This window comes from Hippoglossus hippoglossus, chromosome 13 (assembly GCF_009819705.1).
Source record: "Hippoglossus hippoglossus isolate fHipHip1 chromosome 13, fHipHip1.pri, whole genome shotgun sequence".
NCBI classification, from domain to species: Eukaryota; Metazoa; Chordata; class Actinopteri; order Pleuronectiformes; family Pleuronectidae; genus Hippoglossus; species Hippoglossus hippoglossus.
Genome location: NC_047163.1, coordinates 11824388 through 11851226, shown reverse-complemented (window position 1 = coordinate 11851226; position 26839 = coordinate 11824388). Strand labels below are relative to the sequence as shown.

The 26839-nt window shown below is 41.6% G+C and overlaps 2 protein-coding genes across 3 annotated transcripts; both read left to right on the top strand.

The window, feature by feature from the left end:
• Positions 1 to 3278: 3278 nt before the first annotated feature.
• Positions 3279 to 19064, top strand: tmprss13a (transmembrane serine protease 13a). 2 transcript variants are annotated; one of them, XM_034603418.1, is made up of 14 exons: positions 3279 to 3488; positions 6310 to 6478; positions 6605 to 6715; positions 7130 to 7291; positions 7667 to 7793; positions 8255 to 8350; positions 8521 to 8564; positions 8870 to 9032; positions 9276 to 9454; positions 9620 to 9718; positions 10518 to 10660; positions 10760 to 10912; positions 11411 to 11434; positions 19055 to 19064. In XM_034603418.1, the coding sequence occupies exons 1-13, from the start codon at positions 3471 to 3473 to the stop codon at positions 11423 to 11425; spliced, it is 1479 nt and encodes a 492-aa protein (XP_034459309.1). In that variant the 5' UTR covers positions 3279 to 3470; the 3' UTR covers positions 11426 to 11434; positions 19055 to 19064. The 2 variants fall into 2 exon arrangements, with proteins under 2 accessions (XP_034459309.1, XP_034459308.1); XM_034603417.1 differs by lacking the exon at positions 19055 to 19064 and adding an exon at positions 11489 to 11547 and having other exon boundaries at positions 11411 to 11428.
• On the top strand, positions 12771 to 26131 carry fxyd6 (FXYD domain containing ion transport regulator 6). The gene is made up of 8 exons (XM_034603419.1): positions 12771 to 13046; positions 20255 to 20308; positions 21369 to 21392; positions 22402 to 22437; positions 22538 to 22612; positions 22934 to 22970; positions 23052 to 23101; positions 25112 to 26131. Exons 2-8 carry the CDS (start codon positions 20260 to 20262, stop codon positions 25147 to 25149), a joined length of 309 nt encoding a protein of 102 aa, XP_034459310.1. The 5' UTR covers positions 12771 to 13046; positions 20255 to 20259; the 3' UTR covers positions 25150 to 26131.
• The last annotated feature ends 708 nt before the right edge of the window (positions 26132 to 26839 follow it).

The following is a 26839-nucleotide window of genomic DNA, read 5'->3' as shown; positions in this document are numbered from 1 at the left end:
CTGTTGCCATTCGGCAGTTTTCCCCGAATGGCTTGATGTACTTAGTTCTCCCCAAATAACCTTCCTATCTTGCTTAACTTCCCTCCCTCTCAGATGACAGCGGGTGACACGTTTCCTGCTGTGACGTTGCTCCGAGTTTCGTCTCTCTCTAGCTGCTCTCGTCAGACCTTTTTCCTCTTTCAACATTCTCAACAAATGCATGGTGTACAGTGAACTGCAGTTGAGAGCTGTCATGAAGAAAACACTGTTAGTCTGATGAGAGTTTTAGAGAAAGGAAAAGTGTTTAGAGTCTTAATTTCTCTGTGTCTGTGCTTTCCTGTGAGTCTGTGTATAAAACCTCAGTTGTGGTTGACTGCATGATATGTGGTTTTTGCAAAGAGCAGTGGTTGAAGTGGCTCTGAGAAGACTCACAGCCACCTAAAGATGCACAGTGACTACAGGGGTACTCAGAACAAATAGTTAATTTAACCCTACAATTCAAATTGTTCTAATTGCCAACAAGTAAAAATCATTGTTGAAAAATGTTTTGTTGGTAAAGTTTTGAGTTTATATACATTACTGACTTTTAATGTGATCATGACCCCATGCTTTACGAGTCCAGTAGAATTTAGATTTCATGTAGCGTTTGAAAATATCTCATAAGTTTATAAACTTATGTTAATTAAAGTGATTGAAGTGTTTCAGTTGGTTGGAATATCTGTCTCTAATCTGGACAAACCACAGTGGGTGCTGACCTTTATCTCCATTACCTCATCTTAATCAAAAGAGATATCATCTCCACACGGGTTTTTCAGAAAATGCATGATTTGAGTTGTTAATCGTTTTTCCAAGAAGAAATGTTATTTTATACTCTGACTGTCATTATTTCCATTATATAGATCAGATAAAATCACGCACACCGTATTAAACGACGCCTTAAATACTCAAACACACATCTGGATTTTCCCTTTTGCGTCTGCTGGATACAGCTCTATAGTAAATGTGCAAAAACAACATAGATTTGCATCGCACCTAAAGAATAATAATAAAACTTTATTTCAATATCAGTTACTTAAACAAGGTTACAAAGTGCTTGACAAGATGTATGGGAATAAAACAACACAGAACAAAACAAGACAAAACTAAAATATGGAAGATAACATTAAAAACATATTGAAGACAAACAACATCTGTTAAAACCAGTTAAAAAGCTGATATTAAATGGCTTTACTATGTTTAAGCACTGTTTTCAAAACAGGTAAAGTGCTGGCTAGTCTCATCTCCTCAGGCAAGTAATTCCAGAGCCTCGGGGCACAGATGGCAAAAGTCCTGTCACCTTTAGTTGCAAGCCTTCACTTAGGAACTGCTATCAAGTTTTGGAAGATCTTAGATTACAGCTTGGAGCATAAATGGAGGCCAGACCGTGCTGAGCTTTAAATGTTAATATAAGAATCTTAAAATCAATCCTCAATTTAACTGGCAGCCAATGAAGGGAGGCAAGGATTAGAGGGATATGGGCCCGACGTTTGGTTGGTTAAAACTAGAGGGCCAGTCATTATTGAATCAGTCTCTTCAGTTCTGCCGCTGTTTTCCCCAGGAACTGTTCTAATAACTAGGTGCAATGTTTACCTCCTTTGTGTGACATTTGTTTCGTCATGAAAAGAGCAATTACTGTTATCATGTTAATTTGATCTTTATAATTGAACCCACACATGTACTTTGGCAACAACTGACCTGTATTATTGAGATGTTGACTTTTCTAAGAAGTTAAATGTATCTGTTTAGCTTTGGAAGGAATATCAATATGTTTCTGAGAAAGCACTTTCTCTTTAATTACAGCCAAATATGTCACATTAATTCCCCCTTTTGTTTCACACTTCTTCTTCTCATGTGACTTTTGAGTTTTTGTTCCTGCTGAATGCAAACGTTGTTGCTACTCTCATCTTTTGGTTTCTGTCTCGCATATGAATAGGGAAGCACGGAGTGGATGTGAAAAGTGGCCGCTCTACTGCTTGTGTTTATTCAGGGGAGGGATTTTTCCTCTTGAGTCATTTGGTTCCAGGGGAGTTCCCTGCAGTGACTAGATACACATAGGATGCAGACTCTACATAATATCCCCCTCTAGTGGTGGTAGAGGGTCTGCTCACGGTGAGTCTCTAGTCGTCTGATAATCTAAATCCATCATGCAGTATCTGAGTAATGGCAACATTTAGATAGAGCCTCATAAAGTTTAGAGTTTATGGTTTAACACCATTAATGTTGATACAGACCTGCAGTAGTCATATACTAGGCTCTAACATTATGTGTTGATGTTGCTCTATCTGCCCTAACAAATTATTGTTATATGCTAAGCATTTTAACTTTATTTATGTAATAGTATAGAGTTGTGACAAAACATCCAAACATGGCGAGAGGGGGGGGGCATGAAACAAAGGTTCTCTCAGTCTAGTTAAATTCTGGGATAGTATTGTATGCATCGTAGACCATGAGGCCACCACAGTGCTCTATATCTACACGTATTCATATAGTAACATTATTATATTATCGTTTCTTGAGTATATTATATATTCACCGGACATTGCGCAACATCATCATGTGGTCTTTTGACAATCAGATGAAATGATTTTTGCTCCAAAAGTTCCCAAAACTACACCATTGTCAAAAAAAACAATCATTGCCACCTTTCTTGACCTTTTATATCCAGTTTCTGCTGGTTCTGTTTGAGTTTCAGTGTATTGTGTTATCTGTAAATCTATGTGTCCTCCAGAAGGCTGCCAAGGGCTGTTCAGTGCAGATTATAGCCTCACATCAGAGGTTTTATTTGTTTGCCAGACAGCAGGTAAAAGGGCACTAGAACAGAACCATCTATTTGTGCATAACTTTATTTCTAGGTTTCAATAACAGAGCCGTGTTATTCCCCCAGCACTTCAAGTCAACAAGCATATTTAGGTGCAAAGTTTACAGATGACACATCCTGGATTAAACTGAAATAAGTAAACATTTCCTTGTATCGTGAAAATCAATCAATAGCAGCATTTTAAAACAAGTTCCTGTCATTTTCTGTAAAGGACAGGCCTTTTTTGGTCCAGTCCCCCTCAGCTGGTGTCATATGAACCGTAATGGAGCTCCATACTGTGAAACGAGCGCTGACGGTCTCCGGCTGCCACCAAACAGGTCTGGCAGGGGGGAAACTGGTGCACAGGACACACCCGTCTCTGTGATGAAAAGAATGAAGGGGTTGAGAGAATGATGGAGGCTAGAAGTGGGAGGTGTTAGAGGGGCAGGCAGGCCTACCTGTTGCATAGATGAAGGTCAGTGACAAACACAGGTAGAAAGGACAGAAGAAGAATAGAGGGAGAAGAATCAAGGTGTTTTTAATGTGGCGTCACCATGGTCTGACCACTGCTCTGCGACGAAGCGCCTGGATGTGAAAAAGGATTCACCTATCTGTTGTCACCTGCACTCTCCACTCCTCTGTTGCCCTGAGTCCGATGGCAAAGCGTGACCCGGTAGGTTCTTTATTTTTCCTTCTCTTTCTCTTCAAACAAAAAAACCCCTTCTTCTTCTTGACAGTTTGTGTTTTCCTATAAATAACAATCAAGCTTCCTTCTTAATCAATACTCTCCTGTCACTCTGACTTGGCTTCTGTTCATCTGATCCTCTGGTTGGTCTGTTTGAGTTTCAGTGTATTGTCTTTAAAGCTGTGTGGCTGTTCACTGCAGGGATTATAGGCTGAATATAGGTTTCTCTTGTTTAAATATACTTACCGGCCTGCAGGTTATTCAAATTAAAAGGGAATTTGACTGTAGCTTTTGCCTTCACATACTGTTAGAGTGTTATAAAGGGGTTCCTTCTTTAGTTTCTATTGGGTAATCCTTTAATACTTGTGGCTTGTAGCCACACTTGTAGCTCTTCAGATTTTGTAACACGTAAGTTACCTAATGCTGTAATTCTGTTTTGTCATAGTGCATCATTTATCTCCAGATTCAACTTTTCATGAAATTCCAATTGTCATTGTGTTATTCAGGTAATGAAGTGAGGTTTAAATGTTTTTTAGCTTTAGAGGTGGGGGAAATTTCTTGGAACAATGTTATTTACTTATCCAAAACCAGAGGCTCAGGACAAAAGGTGTTTTGTTTTGTACACAGTGGCCTGCCTTGATTTCTTTTTATCACTGTAGACAAGTAACTAAACAAACAGGGACACCACCTTCATGTCAGGAAGCTTTTTAATGTTGTATTAACAAAGTTATTGTTAGAGTGAAACAATGCATTTCAGATGTCATGTGAGGCCCTAATCTTTTAAGTTCTGAGTACTTTTCCACTATAATGGCCAGTGGGCAAACTGTGCAATATGATCCATGTGTACTCTAGTGGGAAATATGATGAATCTTCTCCTCCACCTATTTCAACTTGGCCATTTCACTTTAATTAAGTGAGGTGCATTCTGCCTATAGGTGAGTTTTGAAACCTGATCAGCATGCAATAGAAGAGGTGTTATGAAACACCTTTTGTCATGGGTCCACCTACAGCCCTCTCAGTGTGACCTTAAGAGATTTATTCCTTTTCATTATTTTGTTGAAAGAGTATTTCCCCCCCCCCGTTTATGAAGGTTGAGACTGAATGAAGAAGGGTCCCAAAAGCTAAGGAGAAGCAATAATTGATTGATTGGAAGTCAATCTTGGCTTTCTCTGTGCGTCGGGTTGATTTGGCGAGGTTACTGCTCAATGGTGCACGCACACCAAGACTAATTTGACTTTATTAAAAATAGAGTGGCAGAAACTGACCCTGTAAGTGACCATATGGATTTTAAGCTCCATAAAATTCCAAGCGAGTGTGTTTGAAGTCTTTAAAAGCTTTTTATTTATAAAAAAGCAAAAGAGAAAGGACTTGACATTTCTGTATTGGTTTGGTTGACTTCGAGTAGGTCATAAGGCAACTTTGTGCACAAACAAGTTTAGTCACATTACTAAAAGCTGTCAGGAACTTTTGAGTCATTGCATTCAACGTGCCAGAACCACTGCACAGTAATGAGTACATGTAATAACCGTGCACAAATGTATTCACTGAATTTTACTGAAAATGAAAGAAGTAGTTCAGAAATATGCCTTTTCACTTTCTTCACTAAGAACAAGATGAGAAGAACTAACACCACTCTCATGTCTGTGTCATATGCAAAGTTAGTGCTTGCAGCTTGTTAGCTTAAGTTTAGCATAATAACTGAAATCAGGGGACCCAGCTGTGCAACAGTGACCTCTGGCCATCAACACTTCTAAAACTCACTATTTCACACATTATATCATGTTTGTTGTATCCTGGAGACTTCAGAATATTTCCTGGCCAAGTAGGAATGCACAATATAATCCTGTTTATAGACTTCAACCCAATCATGCATCAGTCTCAGCTGTCAACCATGACGTTTCTACAGGATTTCTTAGCATCAAATGACTAATTAAAAACAAAATTAAAGGAAAAACCCTTGAACACAGACATGAGAGCAGCATCAATCTTTCTTTCTCTAACTCAGCAAAAGGAAAACCTGGTTGTGCTTTAATCACTTACGGTACAAACACCGGAAGCTACCTTTACTGTAGGTGTATTTTCTGTGATTACATCCTCGTTTACAGTAAATCTATATTCAGAGAAGCAGGAAGAGAAGGTGGTTTGGAGAGTGAAACAATGCGGAATAAATGTTTAGTCATTATGGTAGAAAGATACACAGAGACAAAAGGAATGATTGGTATTGGAGGCTATTATTTTACCAGGAATAATCTGACTAACCTGTTTGTTTCCTTATCATGAGTCATTGAAAGGGAACTTGTTATAGACCTATAAGGTCGTTGGGTAAAATCCCTTTGGAGACTGTTTACAATCAAAACCTATAGTTTTAGTCGCCTTCCGTCTCCCCTGTTAGCAGATGTTAAGCTACCTGTCCCAAATTTAAACACTGATTAAGTCCTTTGTCTGAATACGTGATATGGCTACTGGGAGCGGAGAATGGAAAAGGCCAGATATTTTAATCACAGTTGCCAGGAAACACCATTTGTGTCTTTGTGTGTGAGGCTTGTGTGTGGACTTAAACACAGACTTGATACTTGTGTCAGGACTGCATGGAGGACAATGGGCTACCTGCTCAGTCTTGGCAACCACAGCTATTTGCTTCCTTATCCATTGCCTGCCTAGTCACTGGTTTCTTTTCTATTAAATGTCACATACTGTCTTATTTCCAATGGACCAAGACTTCAAATCATATTGTGTGATATTAAAATGATTTTATCTTTACGATGATTTACTTACTGTCCTTTATGTCCTTTCTGTCTTTACCTCACAGAACGAACCCCCTCCTCCTTACTACCCTATTACTGTGCACTCGTTGCCCCCCCTCAAGCCCTACGACGATGTAGCATACGGGGTGGGCCCCGGCCTGACACCCCCCACCCATCCACATTACATCGCCCAGTATTCACCACCTGTGACTGTTCCGCAAGTCTCACACTCAGGTAAACGTGCTTGATAACCACAGCTTCATCAGTTTTCTGACAATACCAATGATGCAGGTGTGCGAGCAAAACAAATGGAGAAATGTGTGCGTCACTGTGTGTTTGTGTGTGTGTTTGTCTGTCCAGCCCACAGCCATAAGAGGAGGAGATGCTGTGAGAATAATGCCCAGTGTTACGGAGGGTCAGGGGGAGTTTTCCTGGTGCTCGCTCTGCTGGCACTGGCCACCTGGCTTGGAGGTATATTGTTTTTATTCATGTGGATTACTGGACATTGTCATTAATATTCATTCACTGCTTTAATTTATTCTGGACTCTTGTAACTGCATGCAAAGTATATGTTGCCTCTGCCCTTGTGATGCCTCGACAACACAAAGCTTACCTACAAACAAATACTGTGTTAACAGAATACACAATAATAATAAGATTAATAATAATAATAATGGTGTTCTGATTTCCTCATTTCCATTGAGCTCTGTTAGCATTCTTCTTTTCTTTTTAGTTGAGGCTGTTGCTTATGTTCAAGGGAATTAAATTCAGTTTGATTTGATTCATGTCGAGCTTTAGTATTAATTTACTAGAACAATAACGGCACACTGTAAATCTACAGATCCTGCCCAGACTCCTTACCATCTAATCATTCTACCCCAACAGTCCGTTACGGCACCAGGCTGGCGACCGCAGCGATCCTGTTCGGTGAGGAGGATTATTACGAAGAAGATAACTCTTTACCCAAGTACGACACCTGCCCCAACAATACTGTCCATTGTGATGGAAAGAAAGACTGTCAACTGGGTAGCGACGAAACAAACTGTGGTGAGTATGCACCACCACACAAATAGACCTAATCAGAACCAGACTAAGGATAAATGGTGACCAAGGATGGAAAAGACACTTGACACTCAAAAGAATGTAGTGAACAGGCTGGTTGATCTTCATTTAAGTTCTCAAACATAGAATTGATATTGGGGATAATAAGCTTTCAAACTTTTAACAGTATGCCTACATTTGTCAAGTGAAGCTTTCATTTATTTCACCTTTTATTTTTACTTTTACTGCAGTTGTAGTAGCCAGAGCAGCAGCTAAGAGAACAATTCCACATTCCAATCACATTGTGTTAGACATGAGCCTCTGAGGAGATGCCATCTAAATGGTTTTCTGTGTTTTGTCTCCTGTCTCGTCTTTCACCAGTGGCATTTGGTAAGGACAATCGTCTGCTGGTCAAAACATCTCAAGATGGCCGCTTCCTACCAGTGTGCTACAGCGGCTGGGACCAGAGCTACGCTCAACAGACCTGTGCTCAGCTAGGTTTCGGAAAGTAAGGAATCACCATTCCTCTCTAGGTTTAAAGTGTGCGAAACAACAGCCATGAAATGTAAGAGAGAAGTTACATTAAATGCTGAGAACGATTTTGGATCAGCTCTCCAGCATCACAACATTTATTACCATTCCCCATCATCAGTCAGAGCTGGCTCAGCCTCCATGAAGGAGCGATTTAGCTCCTCATTTTGCCAGACCCGGTTTCAACAGCAGCTTTAGCAGAGATGTAGGTTTCTATCTCCAACCTGTGATTTACTGAGATCCATCTAATTTCTCCTCCACCTGCTGCTGTGAGTTTCGAGCTGAATTGATTCTCTTCAGGTCCCTCTGGGGTTTCTCAGTGTGACAGAGCCACAATTAGTTTCCAGGTCCAATCAGGCATTGCTTCAACAAAATGGTATCGATATGTGCAAATGTATCACTAATGCTTTGTTGAATTACCCTTGTCTCTTTCTTCAGGTACTATGTCACCAATGCAATGAAATCTCAGGAGTCCATTGCTTTAGAATTGACCGAAAGAGCACCTTTGCCTATCCAGAGTCTGGTGAATGTCAGGTACAAAATCTCCCCTGGTCCGTACACAGCTCACATTTAATCTATTATCCTTCCACTCTCAATTTATTATAAATTCAATGTCATAACGTATATCAAATGTGAGACATATAAAAGTCTTCTGTATGTGCTCATGTTAATGAACATGACTTTCTCAACGTGTCATTTCACAGTTCTTCCTGTCCAAACCAGGAGATCGTTTCCCTGCAGTGTGTGGGTAAGGAGCCTCCATCTGTTCCTATACGGTCATGTGTCACACACATTTACACATGAGCTCTCTCTGCCCCTCTGTCTGTCTCTCACACGCACAGTGCCAATGACATGCACCTCCAGTCAAAACACGGGTTTTGCTTCATCCTCTTAATGTAGAATCTGATCTGTTTTTAGGATTTTATTCAATGCCAGGAAATAAACTTTGAATTCAAAATGGCTCAGAAACATACATTTGAAGCGCAGAATTCAAGGACGTTTTGTTTCTTTCTGTGTTATGGTACAGTAACATGCACTGTCTGTCTTCCCCAGACTGTGGTAAGCAGCAGTCTAGTTCAAAGATCATTGGGGGCAACTTAGCCAAGACAGGTCAGTGGCCTTGGCAGTTGTCGCTCCACTTCAGACAATCCCACGTCTGCGGCGCAGTCCTGATCTCCCGGGATTATTTGCTGACCGCTGCCCACTGCTTCCCGAGGTGAGTGACACAGAACATGTGCCCCAGCCATCGTTTCCACATTGTGCGATTCTTGTTGTCTGGGATCAATCTTGTTTATTCTTGCAGAATTCATATATTGTAATTCTTTTTGTTTAGATGCAGTCCACACTGCCGAATTTTATTGTTCAAATGCAAAGATTGAAATGCTGAAAATGTAAGTGCCATGTCCAAATCAGTATGAACCATTTGCTTTCCAGTAAATACTCTCTTTCTGTGTCGCAGAGGCAACTCTTTGACTCTCTTAGCGAAGAACTGGAAAGTGTATGCTGGAACGGTGTCTCTGAACAGTCTGCCTAAGTCTTATCATGTGAAGAGGATCCTGCTCAACCAGAACTACAACAACAAGACTAACGACTTAGATGTTGCTCTGATCAAACTTAAATCTCCAGTGGTTTTCAGCGGTAAGTCACAAATTCACTCCATTCACTGGGTTCAAGCGTCAGTGTTATTGGTTACTTACCTCCAGAAATGTCTTTACATTTGTCTAAAGTGCCATCCATTTCAGTCTACGTGTTATCCAGTGTGTTTGCAGAAGTTAAATTCTAGTTGTTTTTTGTATTTACCAGATAAAGTTCAACCAGTTTGTCTGCCAACAATTGGCCAGACATTTCCCCAAGGAACCAAATGCTGGACCACTGGCTTCGGCGCCACTGTGGCAGGATCAGGTAAGCTTAACTAATGAGTCACCAAGTGTGTTTATTGTATTGGATCCCCTAAGCTTTCATTGTAGTGGAGAGACAGACGGATATAAAAAGGTGCATGTATACAGTAGAGAATGTTCAATTCGACCAGATCAGAGCAAACATGCATTTAGTTTTGCCTGTGTCTTTCTGAATGAACGGGGAAACTATGTTTTAAACATCTCTTATCATCATTAAACTACATGATACAATGAGAAATAAATTAACGCATATTAATCTGGATCTAGTACCAAAATGGGTCTTTAGATCTAAAGGCAAGATTACAATTGACAAACAAGAATGCTATCAGACAAAACAACAAATACAACAACAGATCCAGATTTCTATTGAGCATTTCGGCAGGTAGTCATCAGAAGAAATACAGGCGAGCAGAACACAACAGAATAACGTTCTGACCACTTTAGGGAACATGGGTACATGAATAGTCTCTGTCCTCTATAAAAGGAGGCTGATAGAGAAATGAGAACGATGGACATAAAACCAAAGTAATGTCTCATGGTAATCTGCAGAATGACAAGGGAAGTCAAATGACACAATTAATCGTGTAAACCACAGACAGAGGAAACACAGGACTGACTGTTGCCATGCTAGTGCATATACAGTGGGGTTCAAAAGTCTGAGACCACCTTCCTATTCACATTCATCAGATAATCATATTTGTATGCCCAGTGTAAAATTTCACCTGCATTAAACTGCAATTATTTTTTACATATTTTAGAGCCATGTCAAAACAATCAATGAGCACATTGTTTTCCCAATACAGGCACTGTCTCTAATGATCTGATGGAAGTGACTGTGGACATCATTGATAGACAAGTGTGTAACGGCCCCAGTGTGTATGGAGGCAGAGTGAGCAAAAGCATGCTCTGTGCTGGTAAACTGGAGGGAGGCAAGGATTCCTGTCAGGTGAGCAGTCACTGTCAAGCGACAGGTATACAGTGAGAAGATGCGGTTTGCTTTTAACACCCAGGAATTCCTTAACCAAGAATGACCCGTGTTCTCCAGGGCGACAGTGGCGGACCTCTGGTCTGTCAGTCTGACGGCCGTTGGTACTTGATGGGGATCACGAGTTGGGGGTCTGGCTGTGGAGAGAAAAACAAGCCCGGAGTTTATACCAACGTCAAAAGTGTTCTTCCCTGGATCTATAGCAAGATGCAGGTAAGAATGGATGGAGCAAACATACCCCTTTTCCACCCTCATGAAACGGGTTCCACTTTACAGTTCACGCACATCATATTCAACCGTTAGAAGCAATTTGACCAAAGATGAATTGATTGGAAACCCGAAAAGTCCGTTCCCTGCTGGAATGGAAGAAATAGCAGGTTTTCTTGTGCAAACTGAGACAACATCAGTGGGTGTGTCATAATCTACCAATTGGAAAGAGAAGATGAAGGCGGCATGTGAGAAATTGTCAGAAATACAGAAACAGTGCAAACATTCACAGGTTATCAACACAATCCACTATCCTGCTACTACTGTTTACTGTGCAATGCTCTCTATTAATGATGCATCCTTCATTACAATGGTTCCATTCAAAAGTGGTGGTAGCATTGAATAAATAGTGTTGTTTGACACCCGAAAGATGAAGCATTAACTATAAGGTTAACTAAAGGTTGCAGGTTTTTTTCATCTGAACTCTTGCTTTGCCTCCTACAGCAAGAGAAGCTGTGATGTCCCTTTGTCTCCTGCGGGTGGAGTAGTAACCACCACCACCACCCCCCCCCCCCCCCCCCCCCCCCCCTCACCGATGAACCCTGCACTATGAAGTCGTCTCAGGGAGATGGACGGACTAACTCGCAAATAAACTAAAATGGCATGAAGAGGGCACACCTCCGCCAAGGCCCAACAGTCCCCTGAAATTCCATCATACCTCAGGAAATTGCACCCATAGAAATCAGTCCCTTAAATATGCCAAATTTTTGCATCAAGATCCATGATTTATTCCCTTGGAAATTTGTAAAATCTGTAAAACAAACGTCCTATCTCCCAATGCTATACAATGTGGGGGGAAATATCCTGAATTTCACCCCTTTCTCTGCAAAATGTAATGGGTTCTTTCTTAGTCTGTGTCCCATCCTTCCAAGTTTAATGCAAAACAATGGACTTGGGTGAAAAGGTGTCCTCCTTGGCGGAGGAAATGAATTGATGAGGAGATGCTGTAGACAGGAAGGCACACAGATGAAGGGGTTGGGGAGAAGCAACACGGCAAAATGCACAAGCTCAACACAGGACTTCAATCTTTCTCCATTTTCTATACTCATTCTCCGTCACACAACTGTCTTGTGTACTGCCTGACCGTGATTATCAATACACACCATAATCCATGCAATGACATCCGTTCTCTTCATTAATTTTTCCTCCTGTCCCTTGGTGTCTCCATCATACAGTGTATACTTATGTTTACCTACAGTGCGTGTTCAGTGGAACCTAAGGGTGGCTGGACCTTCTGTCCCCGTGTTCTGTGCCAATGAAGCTGTCCACTGTACTGTGATCTCTAAAACTGGTTTGATAATGATACGCTTTACAAAATGATCGATGATTGTAGAGGTGTGTTCTTCCTCCTCAGGGACACAGCTCCTGTCTCTTACTTGTTAATTGTTGTTTACCATTCTAAAATAAAAAACTGACACTTTATGCAATTCACTTGAAAAGAAAGAAAGCAGTGTGACCCTCGACCCCGCCTTTAATAGGCTGGCACTCACACTGTGAATTTATTTTCAGAAATTGTTTTCCTTTTATGTTGTATGTCATGTTTATGTTGTGTGGGTGTGTGTTCTCTGTGTCGTATGTATGTGGAGTTGCCATGTTGTCTATTTGTCTAATGTATGGGATCAATGAGTTTTTAACACTGAGCATTAAAAAAAGAATAAAGATGAAGGAAATTCTTTATTATGGTGTGGAATTATTACAGAATAAAGCCTGGCCGTCAGTCACCCACACACAGGAGAGAGAGTCTTCTTTGGTGTGTGTGTGTGTGTGAGAGAGAGAGAGAGAGAGAGAGAGAGAGAGAGAGAGAGAGAGAGAGAGAGAGTGTGTGAAGGGGGGAGAAGGAGCGAACAAGAGAGAGCCACAGAGGGTTTAACGCACTGACTGACTGAACTGTCACTCCAGGAGTCACTCTGTTATCCATCACATCTCTATTTTTCATTTCCAGGACAAGCAGATGAGAGAAGTGAGCACTTTATATTGACAGATGAGAATATCTGGAGCCTTGTGAGACAAGCTGATTGATTTTTTTTCTGTGGGTGGATATCAGTTTGTTGGCCAAACGGTCCGCTGGAGAAACGAGGAGGTAAGTTGACAAGGGCGCATTCATCATGTGTTCCAATATGTCACTGTTGTCTTATTAATAATGATGTTTTAGGGTAGATGATTTTCAGGGTGGGTGATGTGTGGGAAGCAAAACGCAGATTTTCTTAGGATACAAGTTATTTCCTTGGGCTAATAGGGATTTTCACTGAAATTATTTTTACGCAAACGTTTGTGCTGTTAGAGATATTTACGCACAGTTGGATATTCTGTCATTAACTTGCAGGAACACCGCTCCCGACGCGTGTGGTTATTAAATCACTGCTCTGGTGTACCATCAGGGTGTGTCTGCTGGCTGTGATCACTCCAACCCTCACTGAATGCGCGGCAAAAAAAAATTATGGATCAATGCGTAAAAACGAGCGCAACCGGTTCGCGTCCTCATTAAGTGTCGTGAGTGATGTCAGTGCTTTTATTGCAAATGGTTACTTGCTCCCACTGGAACGGATGGATGGATGGGAGGATGGATGGATGGATGGATGGCGGCTCGCTCTCCAGCCCCCTTCATCAGAGGACCCACAGGTGGAGGGACGCACACAAAGTGGATGGATGCGCAGACGTCATCCATCATATGTTAAAGCAAATCGCGCCAATAGAGTGTGTGTTGCGAGGCTGAAGCCCGGCAGTGCGCGGCGGTACCTGGACAGTGCCAGGGCGTCATGATGGAGAGGAGACCGGTGCGTTATTTAGGTCGCTCTTTGTTGTGCGCAAAGCAAACAAGCTGCTGATTCTACCACGGCCACCCCCCTTCAGCTGAGCTGTTTTTATTCAATGCATGTGTGGGGGTTTGACGTAAATCAGACAGTGAATTCCCTCCTACTCATTCTGAGTTTAAAGCTCGGTGCCACACCCCTTCCCCCCCTTCCCCTGTTTATCTGTGTCCCTGTGTTCTCGTGCGAGCCCCGTCATCTTCACCCATTTCATGTTTCAGATGGAGACAGTTACCATAGAGATAACTGGACACTATGGAGCGACGCGCATTGTTGCCATGGTGATTTAACATCATTATGATGGCAGATATAGGTGGCCCAACTTGTTTTTTTCCACAAAGGTTACGGAGACCTGTGGCGCGACCTATTTATCTGCCCTATATGTTTTATTGATGCTGAATAAGAGGAAATATCTTTTTCTAATTGATGTCAGGACTTTGATTTGTGTCAATATTTATATTAGTAGAAGCGTTTGGGTCGTTTGAGAGACCTGCATGAAAAGGGGAGAATTGGGACCATCATGCCTATTATAGCTCACCTCACCTTTACAACCCTGCATTTAAAGAGGGACACACACATTATTAGGTAATAAACACAACGATCCAACCACACAGACACATCGTCCTGCAGAGAAACAGACAGGTGGAGCAGCATCTCAGGGTTTACAGGCGCAAGATGCCAGAGAAAACTATGTCTAATATGTCTAATTTCATTTTACCGTCACACATATACAGGATCCTGAACACACGAATGACACAGTTAGAGAGGTTGGTGGGTGCAGTCTTCTACTGTAGAATCACATGCATAATAGATTTTGTGTGCATACTCATAATGACCTTGCCAGATTTTCCCAGTGAAACTGTCGTTTTCTGTGTTTGCGTTATGCAACAGTTTGCGTCACGCTGATCTTCTGATCTTCCGAGTTACATATGCCAGATATATGATGTCAGAGGTGAGACTGTTGGGCACTCTGCTTATCGGCTCATTGCTTTGACTCTCTGTTGTTTCTTGGCCTACCTGTTTCTCATCACATTTGCCTCACCGCATCCTCTGACCTTTCTCTCTCACACTCTGTGTATTTTATGCTGTAAATGCCACCATCACACAACACACTGCCCTTCCCCTGTCTTCTCCCCTCAGACGGTGTCTCCTCCGCGTGACCCTCGCCTGTAGATTCTCCTGCCAGACAATGTCTCCCCTTGTCTGCCTGTCCCCCGTTCTCACTTGTCTGCCTTTCTGCCCTTTCCTTGTACCCGCGGCACAGAAAATCGCCTCCTTCCCTCCTATTCCCTTGTCCTCCTCAAAGAGATTACAGTCACCCTGTCTTCCCTCCTCCTGTCCTCTCTCAGATAAATGGGGACCTGTGTGGCTCTGGAACTTGATATTGCCAAACAGTAGTACAGTGTGAGTTGAAGTAAGGTAGAGGGGGACTCTGCTCATGTGCCTAGGAATGGAAAGGCTTGACTTACTTCTTGCTACGTTACAGAGGGCAGGGGCACGCTGCCAAAGACCCTGAAGGATTCTTGCGGGACAAGCATGTGACACTGACCCACTAACGGATAAAAATACCCCCCCCCCTCCCAAAAAAAGAGATTCATATTGCAATGCGAACAAAAGTGATATTCTTTGCTGTGATCTAATTATTTTCCCTTATTTGTGCGAAGTCTGAAAATACTCGTTGGAAGACTGAGCCCTGGTTTATTGTTACTGGTGTGTCAGTTACATGCCCCTGCTTGGTTGCAACAGGGGCACTTTCTAAAAAAGGAAGGAAGTACAATGGCACTACCTCTGCCAAGGCACAACATAAATCCAATCAAGCTGCATCAAATTACACACACTCATAGAAATCAGTCCCTTCAACATGTTTGATTTTCCTTCATCGAAATATTCCCTAGAGGTAAATGGGGGAAATGACACAATCTCACAATGTTAAAGAAAGTGAAAAAAGACAAATACCTGCACAAAACGTTAATGGGTTCTTCACAGACCCATTCCGCATCCTTCCACCAAGTTTCATGGAAATGTATACACTGGTTTTTGTGTAATCCTGCTCACAAACAAACCATCCAATAAACAGACGGACAGGGGTGAAAACATAACCTCCTGGGCAGGGGTCACAAAAAGAAACAAGAAACACAGATCAACAACAAAACTATAATGAGAACAAATATAGACCATCACACGAAACCTGATGAAAAGCAGTGGCTTGTGCTGAGTGTAGGTATGAACGTGTGTTTGCTAGTAGAAAAAGTTTGTCTGGTGCTGTTGGATGAGGAAGGGGAGGATTGGATAAGTTATGGTGGCAGAGGGGAGAGACCCCCAGCTTCCTGACAGCCTGAGGTTGGAGGCTCCGGTAACTTATGCACGATACCAGGACACTGAGGGTTGGGTTGCTTGTAATGATGGTTGCTGTGTGAGCTTAGTAAATGTCCAGGAAGGAGGGGGGTGAAGCTGAGGCGTTCGTCAGGGCCACGATCACCATACGCTGCATGAACGGTCTTAAAGTCGGAGTCAGTGCAGCTCCCAAACCAGTCAATCTGTAATCAATCGTCTCCTGCTGCTCATCTCTCCTTTGGACAGGAACCAGACCCTATGGACTCAATCGGAAAAAAAAACTCTAAAACGAAAGCTGCAATGATTACAGTCAATAAATAAAGACATTCTGTTTCCCTTGCCCTTAAAACGAGATAAGTGTCGCGGTATAAATGGCATTTAGTATTTTGAGTCTGGCCTGACTATCTCTTGCTCGCTCCAGAATCAGTGGAGGTTGTCCAACGAGCCACTTAACCCCGAACACTTACTGTCATATCTATGCTATTAACAAGTCTTACACTGGAGAAGAGCCACAAAAGGTCAAACTCTCTCCATCCATCCAACACTCTGCCCTTCCATTAGTCTCTCACTGCCACGGCATCATTCCATATTGCTCCAGCTACATATAGTGCCAGTGGACATCTAGGAATATGTTGCAAATGGCAAAATAGATGCCGCATGCCCAATTATATTTCAACTGAAGTTTTCTGTTATTAGTTTTAAACACATCAGTTATGATTGAACACTTTTTGTTTCTTGTGGAGAACAGTAATTGTAAGGCTTAGCATCTGTCCACATCTGGTGAAGTTCTGTATACATATAAAGATGGACAACATGACAGCTCCCCAAATGTGAAGTGAAAGTGTCCTGATCACCTCCTGGTGGCTGGCTGCAGTATTGGTCATGAATCCTGCCTCCTCCATGTTGGCGGATGGGACATGAACCAAGCTAAAACGTTTTCTGGGAGGTGGTTTCTGTCGTTTTAGGTTGCTGTTATCACACTGATATTTGTCCAATTGTAAAAAAAATTCCAGTAAGTTTGGTTTAAATTAGTTTATGTAATGCTTTTAAAACAGGGTAAAACATCATGGTTATCAGCTGAGACTGACTCGTGATTGGTCGAGGATGCGTATCGGCGGGACTTCGATTCTGAGGCTCCTTACTGTGATCGCTCCCGGACAGACTCTGGTTCTAAATGCATACGATGGCAGCACTGTTGGGGGTATGTTAGCTTAATTTCTGGATATTGGGAGCAAGCGGAGACACATCGACCATCTTTAAAAACACACTATAGTGGAGTTAAGTGGCATCTCCTTCCATCCGGCCACGTTTCTCTATTTTCCCCACATCCCCTGACATATAGAGGTTTGCACTCCAGTCAGGCAGAACGTGATTATTGAACGATGAAGAGGAGGGTTTAGAGAAGATAGGGAAGAGAGAGAAGGTGTCAGACAAGGTGTCAGACATGGAAGACAAGCGCTGATATGAGCTTAGCAATTATGTAAAGCACAATATGTATATATACAGTTCTATGTCACGGTCAGGACTTTACTGTTGAAAAACTGCCAAGGAATTATTAAGCAAAACATCCAGTGTCAAATATACAATGGCGCTGTAATTAAGATATTAAAGAGAAGACCTACCTGAATAATTGTCCTGCCTCCTGTATTTCACTTGCTGGCTCAGTGTCTCTTCAGTTCTATGAACTGGATATACAGTTAGTGAAGTAGAGTTAAACGACAGCTGTCATTCTTCAGCTCTCACGTGAAAAAAAAAGATGTCTCTTTCGAGATGTGCAGAGGTGACAGACATGCCTCCATAGACTGTAATGTCACATCTCATCATTCATTGCTGGGCTTGGTTTTAAATTGACTGGAAAATGTATTTATAAATGTTAAATTAATTTCAGTCAGAGGGAAAGAAGTGCACTCAATAGAGCACACACCTCTGCCAAGGCCCAACGGTCCCACATCTGAAACCACGTTTAAATTCACCAGATCCAGATTTTTATTTAGGTCTTCACCAAGTTGCACTCATTAATACCAGTCCCCTAAACATGTCTGATTTAGAAGATCCATGAATTACTCTTTGACAAATCAATTAAAATAGTTAAAAACATCCTATCTCGCAATGTTAAGTAAAGTTTTGTAGGTTTCGCGTAATCCTGCTAACTAACAAACAAATGCCGATGCAAAAATTGTGGATTTTTTCTTGCATGAAACAGTCCATTAAACAAGATCATTTCCCCTCTCCAAGGTCACACAGGGCTGATTTTCTTTGTAAGGGTACCATTAATCTAATGGATGCCATGGACCGTCTGTTCTGCAGTTGTCATCCCGTGTCAGAAGTGTCTTGGTTGCAATCTGTTGCTCAGGTCTGTCTGAAGGCTCGGCTCACAAATCAAATATATGAGGATCAACCACCATACAAATAGCAACTAGGCAGGAATGCTACAGTCGCTCCCTCTGCTAATGATTATAATGGAGTCATCAGCATTATATCCTGCACCGGTGATACAGCTGAAGACAGACAAATAGCTAAAAGGATAAATGGACCCAGTCAGTCAGAGAGCATGTCTGTTCGATGGACGGAAATAAATGAAAGCACACAGGCAGACGGACGCTAGGTGGCGCTCTCAAACAAGACAGGTAAAGCTAAATGGATTCTTGAAGGCCTGAGACATTACACCTGTATTGATCTATATCCAAACACTCAATATACCCTGTGAGTTTGTTTGCCTCCTGGAGACTGATCGTAAATTATCAGACACTTCAGATGATTTGATGTGGAATTAGACCACTTCAAAATATTGATTGATGACTTGTTGCTGTCAGGTCGACATTGGAAGTGTCAGTTATTTTATTGACATATCAGACAGACAGGGAGAGCGAGAGAGAGAAAGCAAAACCTTTCACAGCTGTGGGAGTTTTATAAATGTGAGGATGTGGACCTTTTAAAACAATCTCAGTTCACCAAAGGGCTGAAAAACCAAACCAACTGGGAACAAGAATAAAATGAAAAAACAACAAGATATCACCTGCATGTTTGTTTACTCACCTCTGAAAAATGTGCAATATCTTATACAGACAAATACTTATACATACAGATTACACTTGCATTCCCCAATGTGTATAGTGTTGTATTTGATATTTCAATATATATTCAGCTCTTTTACTTGATTTAAATTTACTTTATTGAAATGTTATTATCTTATTGCATTGCAGAGGTGACCTGTCCTTGACTAACACTTTTCATTGTGCCGTTGACCTTAACTTACATTTGACAAATCAAACTGTAAATATAAACTTCATATGTGAGAATTAAAATGTTGCAGATGAAATCAAGGTCTCAAAATCAACCTCGGATTGAAAGCCAGTGAGAAGAAATAGGTCACTGAATAAAAGGAAGAAATACCATAGTTTAAATCAGGTAAATTTACTTAGATTTGCCAAACATTATTTCCCGGGATCAGATATTTTGCAGATGGGTTTATGTTGGTTTTAAGTAATTTTTTTAAAAGTTCATACCTATGTTGATTAATTGTACTGGAGCCATGCCAGGCCCCTGGGAGAATGCACAGAATGCTTACATGACAATTTCAACATGCTGCATGTGTTTGTTTTTTCCCAATATCTTGGCCAACGCTTCTTAATTAGCACTCAATGCTAAGTAAAGCTAAGGGAAATGTCATGAGATTTGCAGCAGGACATGATTATTTGTACTAAATGTAGTTGGATTCCACTTAAAACCTTAAATGTCCTCCTCACGGTGACGCTAGAGGAAAAGCCCCTTTATTAAACCCTACCATAAATTTGGGTCAAGGTTGTGTGGTGTCCACAGGGAGGCAGGAGTAATCTCTGCCAGGAAAAGAGAACATGTATGCAGACTCTGAACATGGATCATTATGCGAGATATGAGCCATATCTGCAGGCGCTCTCCGAGGGTTCGGTCAGAGCCATGTGCTGCGTGATGTGATTTCCTCTTTTCAGACGTCCATTACTGTGCGGTCTGTGTGGTGAATACAAACTGGACGTTGTGTGTTCCGTCATTGTTATTGTTCCAAACCGTAGGGTCGTATGTGTGGTGGAATACTGCACACTTCAGTTTTTTCCTGTTCTGTTTCTCTTTCATTCTCTCTCATCCTCCCTCTTTATTACTCTATCAACAGTTGCCATGGAAACTATTTTGCTCTTCCTCTCCTCACTTCTGGTCTGTGTGGCTGGTAAGTGCCCCCCCTATTCTCAAGCAGCACACACACACACACGTACACACACACACACGTACACACAAACATTCTCGTTCTGCGGTCTTAGGGAGGACACTCATTGGCATAAGGCATATTTTTATTTTTCATGCATTTTAATTGTTTGTTTAAACATATAATCACAGTGATATAACCCCTCCTTGAGCATTTGACCCTTATCTCCTGGCCTGTTCCCCCACCTAACCCCTTCCTGCCCATACAAACTACCAAAGGAAGCCCCTACCCATCTCCTTAACTCCCTCCACAGTTGCTATTTAATTCTCAAATATCAGCTCTCTCATATGACTTCTGTATACTTATACTATTACACATTTATTGCATATTTGTTAAGTATTCATTCATGTATTTATCTATCAACCTTCTTATGGTTTTTAGCTGTATGTGACACAGGACAGTCATTATGAAATATCCCCCAAAAGACCAATGTGCAACATTGACAAAACCACCACACTTACACCAATCATATCTTCACCGAACCCTGACACCCCTGACACGGGTCCTCACAAAGATAGAGGTACAAGTAAAACACACACACACACACACACACACACACACACAGACACACAGACACACACACGCACACTCACACACAGTATCTGTCCATGAGGAGGCAGTGTAGGGGCAGGCAGTGATGCAATATGAAAAAGGCACTCTGTGTGTGGGCTAGTGAGAAAAACATCAATTACTACTTCAGGGCTCCATGTGTGGGTTTCACAGACCGGCTGTGTCACTGCCTGCGTGTGTGAGGTCTGTTCACACTGTATGATTGAATGTAAGACGCACAAACAGGCTCACACTGTCACACACTGCAAATACATTGGGCCGCGCTGCAAATATTTTGATGACACCCGGGTCTCATGTTAGGAAAAACATCCACTGATAAATAGATTTATAGACAAAGAGACAGAGGGATGAGATTTGTTTGAGTCATTTTCCCTCCCGTCTGATTTCCTGTGTTTCTGTTTTTCCCTTTCACCTCCCGACTCTGACCCCCCCTCCCCTCGCCGCTGCCGCTCAGCTGTAGCAGACCCCACTGCACAGGGTGAGTAGCCTCGATGTAATCTGTAACACCTCAGTCAGAGCAGCCACATGCACGGGTGTGTTGGTGTCCAGATCCAATCAAAGCCTTATGGATTTCCCCACTACAGCGAACAGTGGCAGATGTATGGATTAAGAGGAAGAATTACCAGACCAACTGTGGGTTGATTAGAGAGAGACTTCTATTGAGTGCTCAAGAGATGAGAGAGGTTGTTTGGTGCGACTGAGAATAATGTGTGTGCATGTAGCATGTACTATACTACTCTTGATTTTATATTTCCATCTTCAATTGAGGGGGTATATTTTACTGAAGTCTTCAGGCGTAGTAATCTCTTGATTCAAGGATCTCTGTCTCTGCTTTCATCAACAACAACTTGACTTAAATTTATTTTTAACAAAATGTCGATAAGTAGATGAATAAAGTTGATATTTGAATGACAAAAATAACTGATCACTTAGTTTGGCATTATAGTGAAATGAAGCATGGGGTTCAGACTTGGAGAAGAATGGAGGTAAACAACGTACTTCTCCAGGACTTTAAAATCACGATCCATCATCTTTCATTTCAAACTTCAGAATAAAGGTTTTTTGCTTGTGTCACCGGATGAAACGGTTCCCAAAGGAATTCTCACTCCAGGGTTGATGGAGCAGAAATATTGATTTGTATTTAAAAGATCACATCTTCACTTTTATCGTTGTGCCTCCGACAATATCAGTACATTCAAACTATGATGGTTTTGATCAGGGAACCAAAACACTTAAGTTAATGGTAAACATGGTGATAAAGGCACTGAGGCAAAGACTGGTTCTGGACTGGACCTGTGAACACTAGCTGTGTTTTTTGCTCTGGTTTGTTCAGCGTTTTCAAGCCCGATTTGGATGAATTTACCAACTTATGGCAAATATGGCGCCTCCAAGTGGTAACACTGAGGACAGCTAGCAATGAGTGGTGCTTCGAACAGCATTTTTTAAATGTGAATACCTTGGTTCTATTTGTTTGTTATATTTTACAGATCTGAAGGAGAAAGAAGAAAATCCATTTATTTATGGTAAGTTAAGGGCAATCGTTGATTCTGGAACACACCACTCAAGGGTATTTGCCATTAACGGTGTATCGTAAAAAATCTTTTGTCTCCTGTTCTTCTGTAGACTATGAGAGTCTCAGGATTGGAGGATTGGCACTTGCAGTGGTGCTGTTCACACTGGGCATTCTGCTCATCCTTAGTAAGTTCACCTCTGTGTGTGTGTGTGTGTGTGTGTGTGTGTGTGTGTGTGTATGTGTGTGTGTTTATATTATGTGTGCGTGCACTCAGTCTAATCAAGTGTTACAATCAAATAAAAAATAATTAATGGTAAAGAATTGAATCATTATTGAATTTCCACAGACTACTGCTACACCTTGTTGTTTTCATACGGTTATTTTTACTCGATAATTATTTTTTAATGATCAGGTTTCACTGACCTACTCTCAGCAGCGATGACAGACATCATATCTCACTAATTAGACCCCTGGTCGGCACTGCTAATGATTTCTTATTTCTCCAGGTCGGCGGTGCCGCTGCAGTATCAACCAGAAACCCAGGTATGTCAGTGAATCAAGGTTTGGTTTTGTAAGTCATCCTATGATTCGGTTACCATGACAACATTTTGATATCCTCTTCAGGGCCCCTGGAAACGAGGAGGCGCAGGAGGAGGACCTGATTGTCTCCAAGGGTAAGATGTACAGTTTAACCTCCGGCTCACCTCCTGACATACATCCATAATTGAGTTTCACTCTCTGCACGGGAGGGAGGGGGGGGGGGTCGTTCACTCCATGTGGATTTACCTGCACATGTTGAGCTGCAGTGTATGTGAGACAGAAAAAGAGAGCATACGAGTTGTATACAGTAGAATTTGACCTTTTCAAAAGGCATATTACAAGTTTTCGTAAAAAAAAGAAAGTTATTAAAAAAATCGACCGGCAGAGACTCATGCAGCTTATTGAAATCTCTCCTCATCTCCACATCTGACACCTCACAGTTGGCATCTTTGTTAATTAAAGAAAAAATCAAGTGCATGATCAGTTTCAGACAATTTGTGTGCTGTTTGGTTTGATTTGGTTTGTGTGGTCCTTCCCAAGAGTTTTGAATAGGAAGTAACTAAACCTGTTCAAGTCACTCATTATGCAGATGAAGTTTAATATTAAGAAATGAGCTATTCAAACAGTAGCAGTCCCCAAAAGTGGAGCCAAAGCGTCTCAATCGCCACCTGGTGGCCGGCTGCAGTTAAGGTAATAACATGGAGGAGGCGGGACGACCCAAACTAAAAAGTCAATAGACAGGTCTAATTATTCTCAAAGATGGTTTCTGTCATTTTCGACAGTTCTTATCACACTGATATTTGTTTAATTGCTCATTTTCTGGCAAGTTTGGTTTTGATTAATTATTTGATGCTATAAAAACAGGGTGAAACACAATGATTGACAGCTGAGACTGACTCTCGAGTGTTGGAGGACATTGGAGTTTGTATCTATGCCAATTTAGCCTCATTTCTGGACAATCTTTATATACCGTCTATGGTGTATATCAGAGGTCACTAACAGGCGGACCGCGGTTCGGAGAAAGGGAGAGAAACAGAGGAGTGAGACGGAGAAAGGGAGAGAAACAGGAGTGAGACGGAGAAAGTGGAGAAACAGGAGTGAGACGGAGAAAGTTGAGAAACAGGAGTGAGACGGAGAAAGTGGAGAAACAGGAGTGAGACGGAGAAAGTTGAGAAACAGGAGTGAGACGGAGAAAGGGAGAGAAACAGACGAACAAAGTGGGGGAGTGGGATATAAGAGGGGAAGAAAGTGATTCTAAAACTGTTCAATTGTTAAGATGTGTTGAGATTTATTATCTGTAAAATTGGTTGAGACTTTTGAGTCAAGATGTGAAACAGAAAAAGGGAAATTCAAGCTTTTGCTCCCTTTATTTTATTTTTCTGAAGTTAAGCCCTTTATTTGAACATGCACAATTTTCACATTTTATTTATTTTCTCTTGTTTTGAAATGCAGCCCTACTTTTACTTAGTTAATGAGAGAACATTATACATATCTGCAATCATACATATATGTTCAGTTCTATGTTACGTGACAATAAATATTGTCAAAAAGTTTTTGAATCGTACTGAATTCATTTGATTTGACTCAGGTATTTAGTACATGCAGATGTTGATAGAACTACTAGGCAACTCATGTTGGACTGTTTTAATTGGTTTGAGAATGAGTCTAACATAGAATTCATTAAGTTGGTAATATTGCTCATTCATGCAGCACTTTCAAATCAGTTTAAGGATGCACTGACATGCTTGAACCCCCCCAAAAGACACAGTCTTCTAAACAGCTCCGGCTTGTAATGGTATTAACATAAATCTGTTAAAATATTGGGTGTTTATTACTAATCTCAGATTTAAGAGTCAACTCCTTGCAAGTTGTTTTTTTATAATGTGATCTGAAAGGTATTGGAGGGATTTTTTTAATTGGATTTTTTTTTTTTTTTAGATATGAAGATCTGAATCTTTTTTAAGATATGAAGGTAGAAATTATTTGAGATAAAGAGTTGCTGAATGCATACAAAATGATATGCATGGTCCCCCAAGTGAATGCACATGAGTCAGTAAAGGAGAGAGAAGGGCTGACATTCAGGAAGTCATGACCGTGAGCAAGTTCAAAGTTCGACTAAATCCCTCCTTCTTGTCACCTTTCAGCTGCAGCAGCCGCCAAAGAGACTCCGGCAGAGAACTGAGGCAACAGCCTGCGGCACCAGACTGCCTTCTGAAACGATGACCACTTTTATTTGATATTAAGCCACTGTAACAATGGTGATAACTCTAACTGGTGATAAGATATAAGAGAGGGAGGTGTACGTTTAGAGGCGTCATATGTACATTAATCGTGTGCCCTGAAGACAAACCTTTAGCCTGTTGTGCTCCGTTGTGACTGTGCCAGTCCCTCAGTTCTCTCGTCCGTCCCTGCGCCTTCGTGTGACCGTCACTCACTCCAGTTCTGTGTCTTCGCCAGTAGCACCTTAGACTCACGATTGTCTTTTAAACCCTAGAAGTGTTTTAAATGTTGTGTGGTCCGCTGTTCTTTGTTTTGTAATTCCATCGCCTTTAGGTTTTAGGATTTGTCGATTTGGCTGTTTATTAACTTTCTGTCAGTTTGTCAGGGATAATGTTTGTCAGTTTAGATAATAATAACAATATAAGCAGTACACATATATAAGTATACAGTATATATAAGTTCGGATCATTTATGAATAACATGCAGTTAAATATCTGTGTTGAGTCTATGTTTGAACACTTGTGTGCACATGTGAATCTTCTGTTTATCTATGTGTTTGTGTGCATCACGGGTGCATGTGTTTCTCTACATGTAAATGTGATGAGCCTTATATCAGACAATCTCAACTGCCACCGCTCTCGGACTGGAGCACAGGGATGGTTTGCAACCTCTTCCACTGCAGCGTTTTCATTGTCTGTAGTCGAGGAAGCTCCTGCAACAGCTGTCTCACTGCCTTCTCTTCCACACGTCCCCTCCGCCGCCGGGCGCCGCCAGGATTACCCAGTCTCCAGCAGACTATGATTAGTTTCCTCACACACACTCACTACTGCCGCAAATCTGTGAAGCCAGGGTCTGTGTATTTTAACTGTTAGCGAGTCTCTCTATTGTCATGATGCTTTGAATGATCATGTGTGCAGTGCAGAGTTTCAGAGAGGTGACACTCCCAAAAAAATACACATGATATATATGTGACTACATTAATAGTAGCCTAATGTGAGACAAATCATAGCGAGAGAAACAAATAACCAGTCCTGTCAGGTCAGGCTTTCACCAGTCGTGGGTCTGAGTCCACTTGTTTTTAAGACGACTGCTGTACAAGCGCATGCTATGATCATTCAACACGTGACCACTTGTTGTGTAGCAAACTGTTGTGCTTTTTCAGCATTAATAAATATGAGTATGTCTGAATACACAAAATGTTTTTTGTTGTGTTTATCTGAGTGAAAGCCGGATGTATGTGTTTGACCATTTTAACCTAAGGATAATTCAGATTTCACAAGCAACAGAGTAACGTCCCTTCAATGTCAGTCAAGGTTATAAGTTAGTCTTGGGGCGATGAAACTACAGGAAGTGAGTTTTCTCACCAGCAGAGTCATTGGCATGTTGCTGTGATTCCAAAGGTTGACAGGTCTTCTCTTTATTGGCTTCAAAGTACAACATTTATGAGACAAGTCAATATGTAACGGAGCGGCTGGATTGAAATATGGCATGTGGGCGTGTAAAATTGGGTTGTGTGTGTGTGTGTGTGTGTGTGTGTGTGTGTGTGTATGTGTGTGTGTGTGTGTGTGTGTGTGGGGGTGGATCTGTGGGGTGGGAGTTTTATCTGCACCTGCCCCAGACGGAGACGGGGCCACACACACACAGACACACAA

Coding starts and splice junctions, on each gene's coding strand:
- tmprss13a (XM_034603418.1), top strand. Junction 8,565..8,869: donor CGTTTCCCTGCAGTGTGTGG/GTAAGGAGCCTC, acceptor TGTCTTCCCCAG/ACTGTGGTAAGCAGCAGTCT. Junction 9,719..10,517: donor CGCCACTGTGGCAGGATCAG/GTAAGCTTAACT, acceptor TTCCCAATACAG/GCACTGTCTCTAATGATCTG.
- fxyd6 (XM_034603419.1), top strand. CDS start 20,260: ATGGAAACTATTTTGCTCTTCCTCTCCTCACTTCTGGTCTGTGTGGCT. Junction 22,438..22,537: donor AGAAAATCCATTTATTTATG/GTAAGTTAAGGG, acceptor GTTCTTCTGTAG/ACTATGAGAGTCTCAGGATT. Junction 23,102..25,111: donor GGACCTGATTGTCTCCAAGG/GTAAGATGTACA, acceptor GTCACCTTTCAG/CTGCAGCAGCCGCCAAAGAG.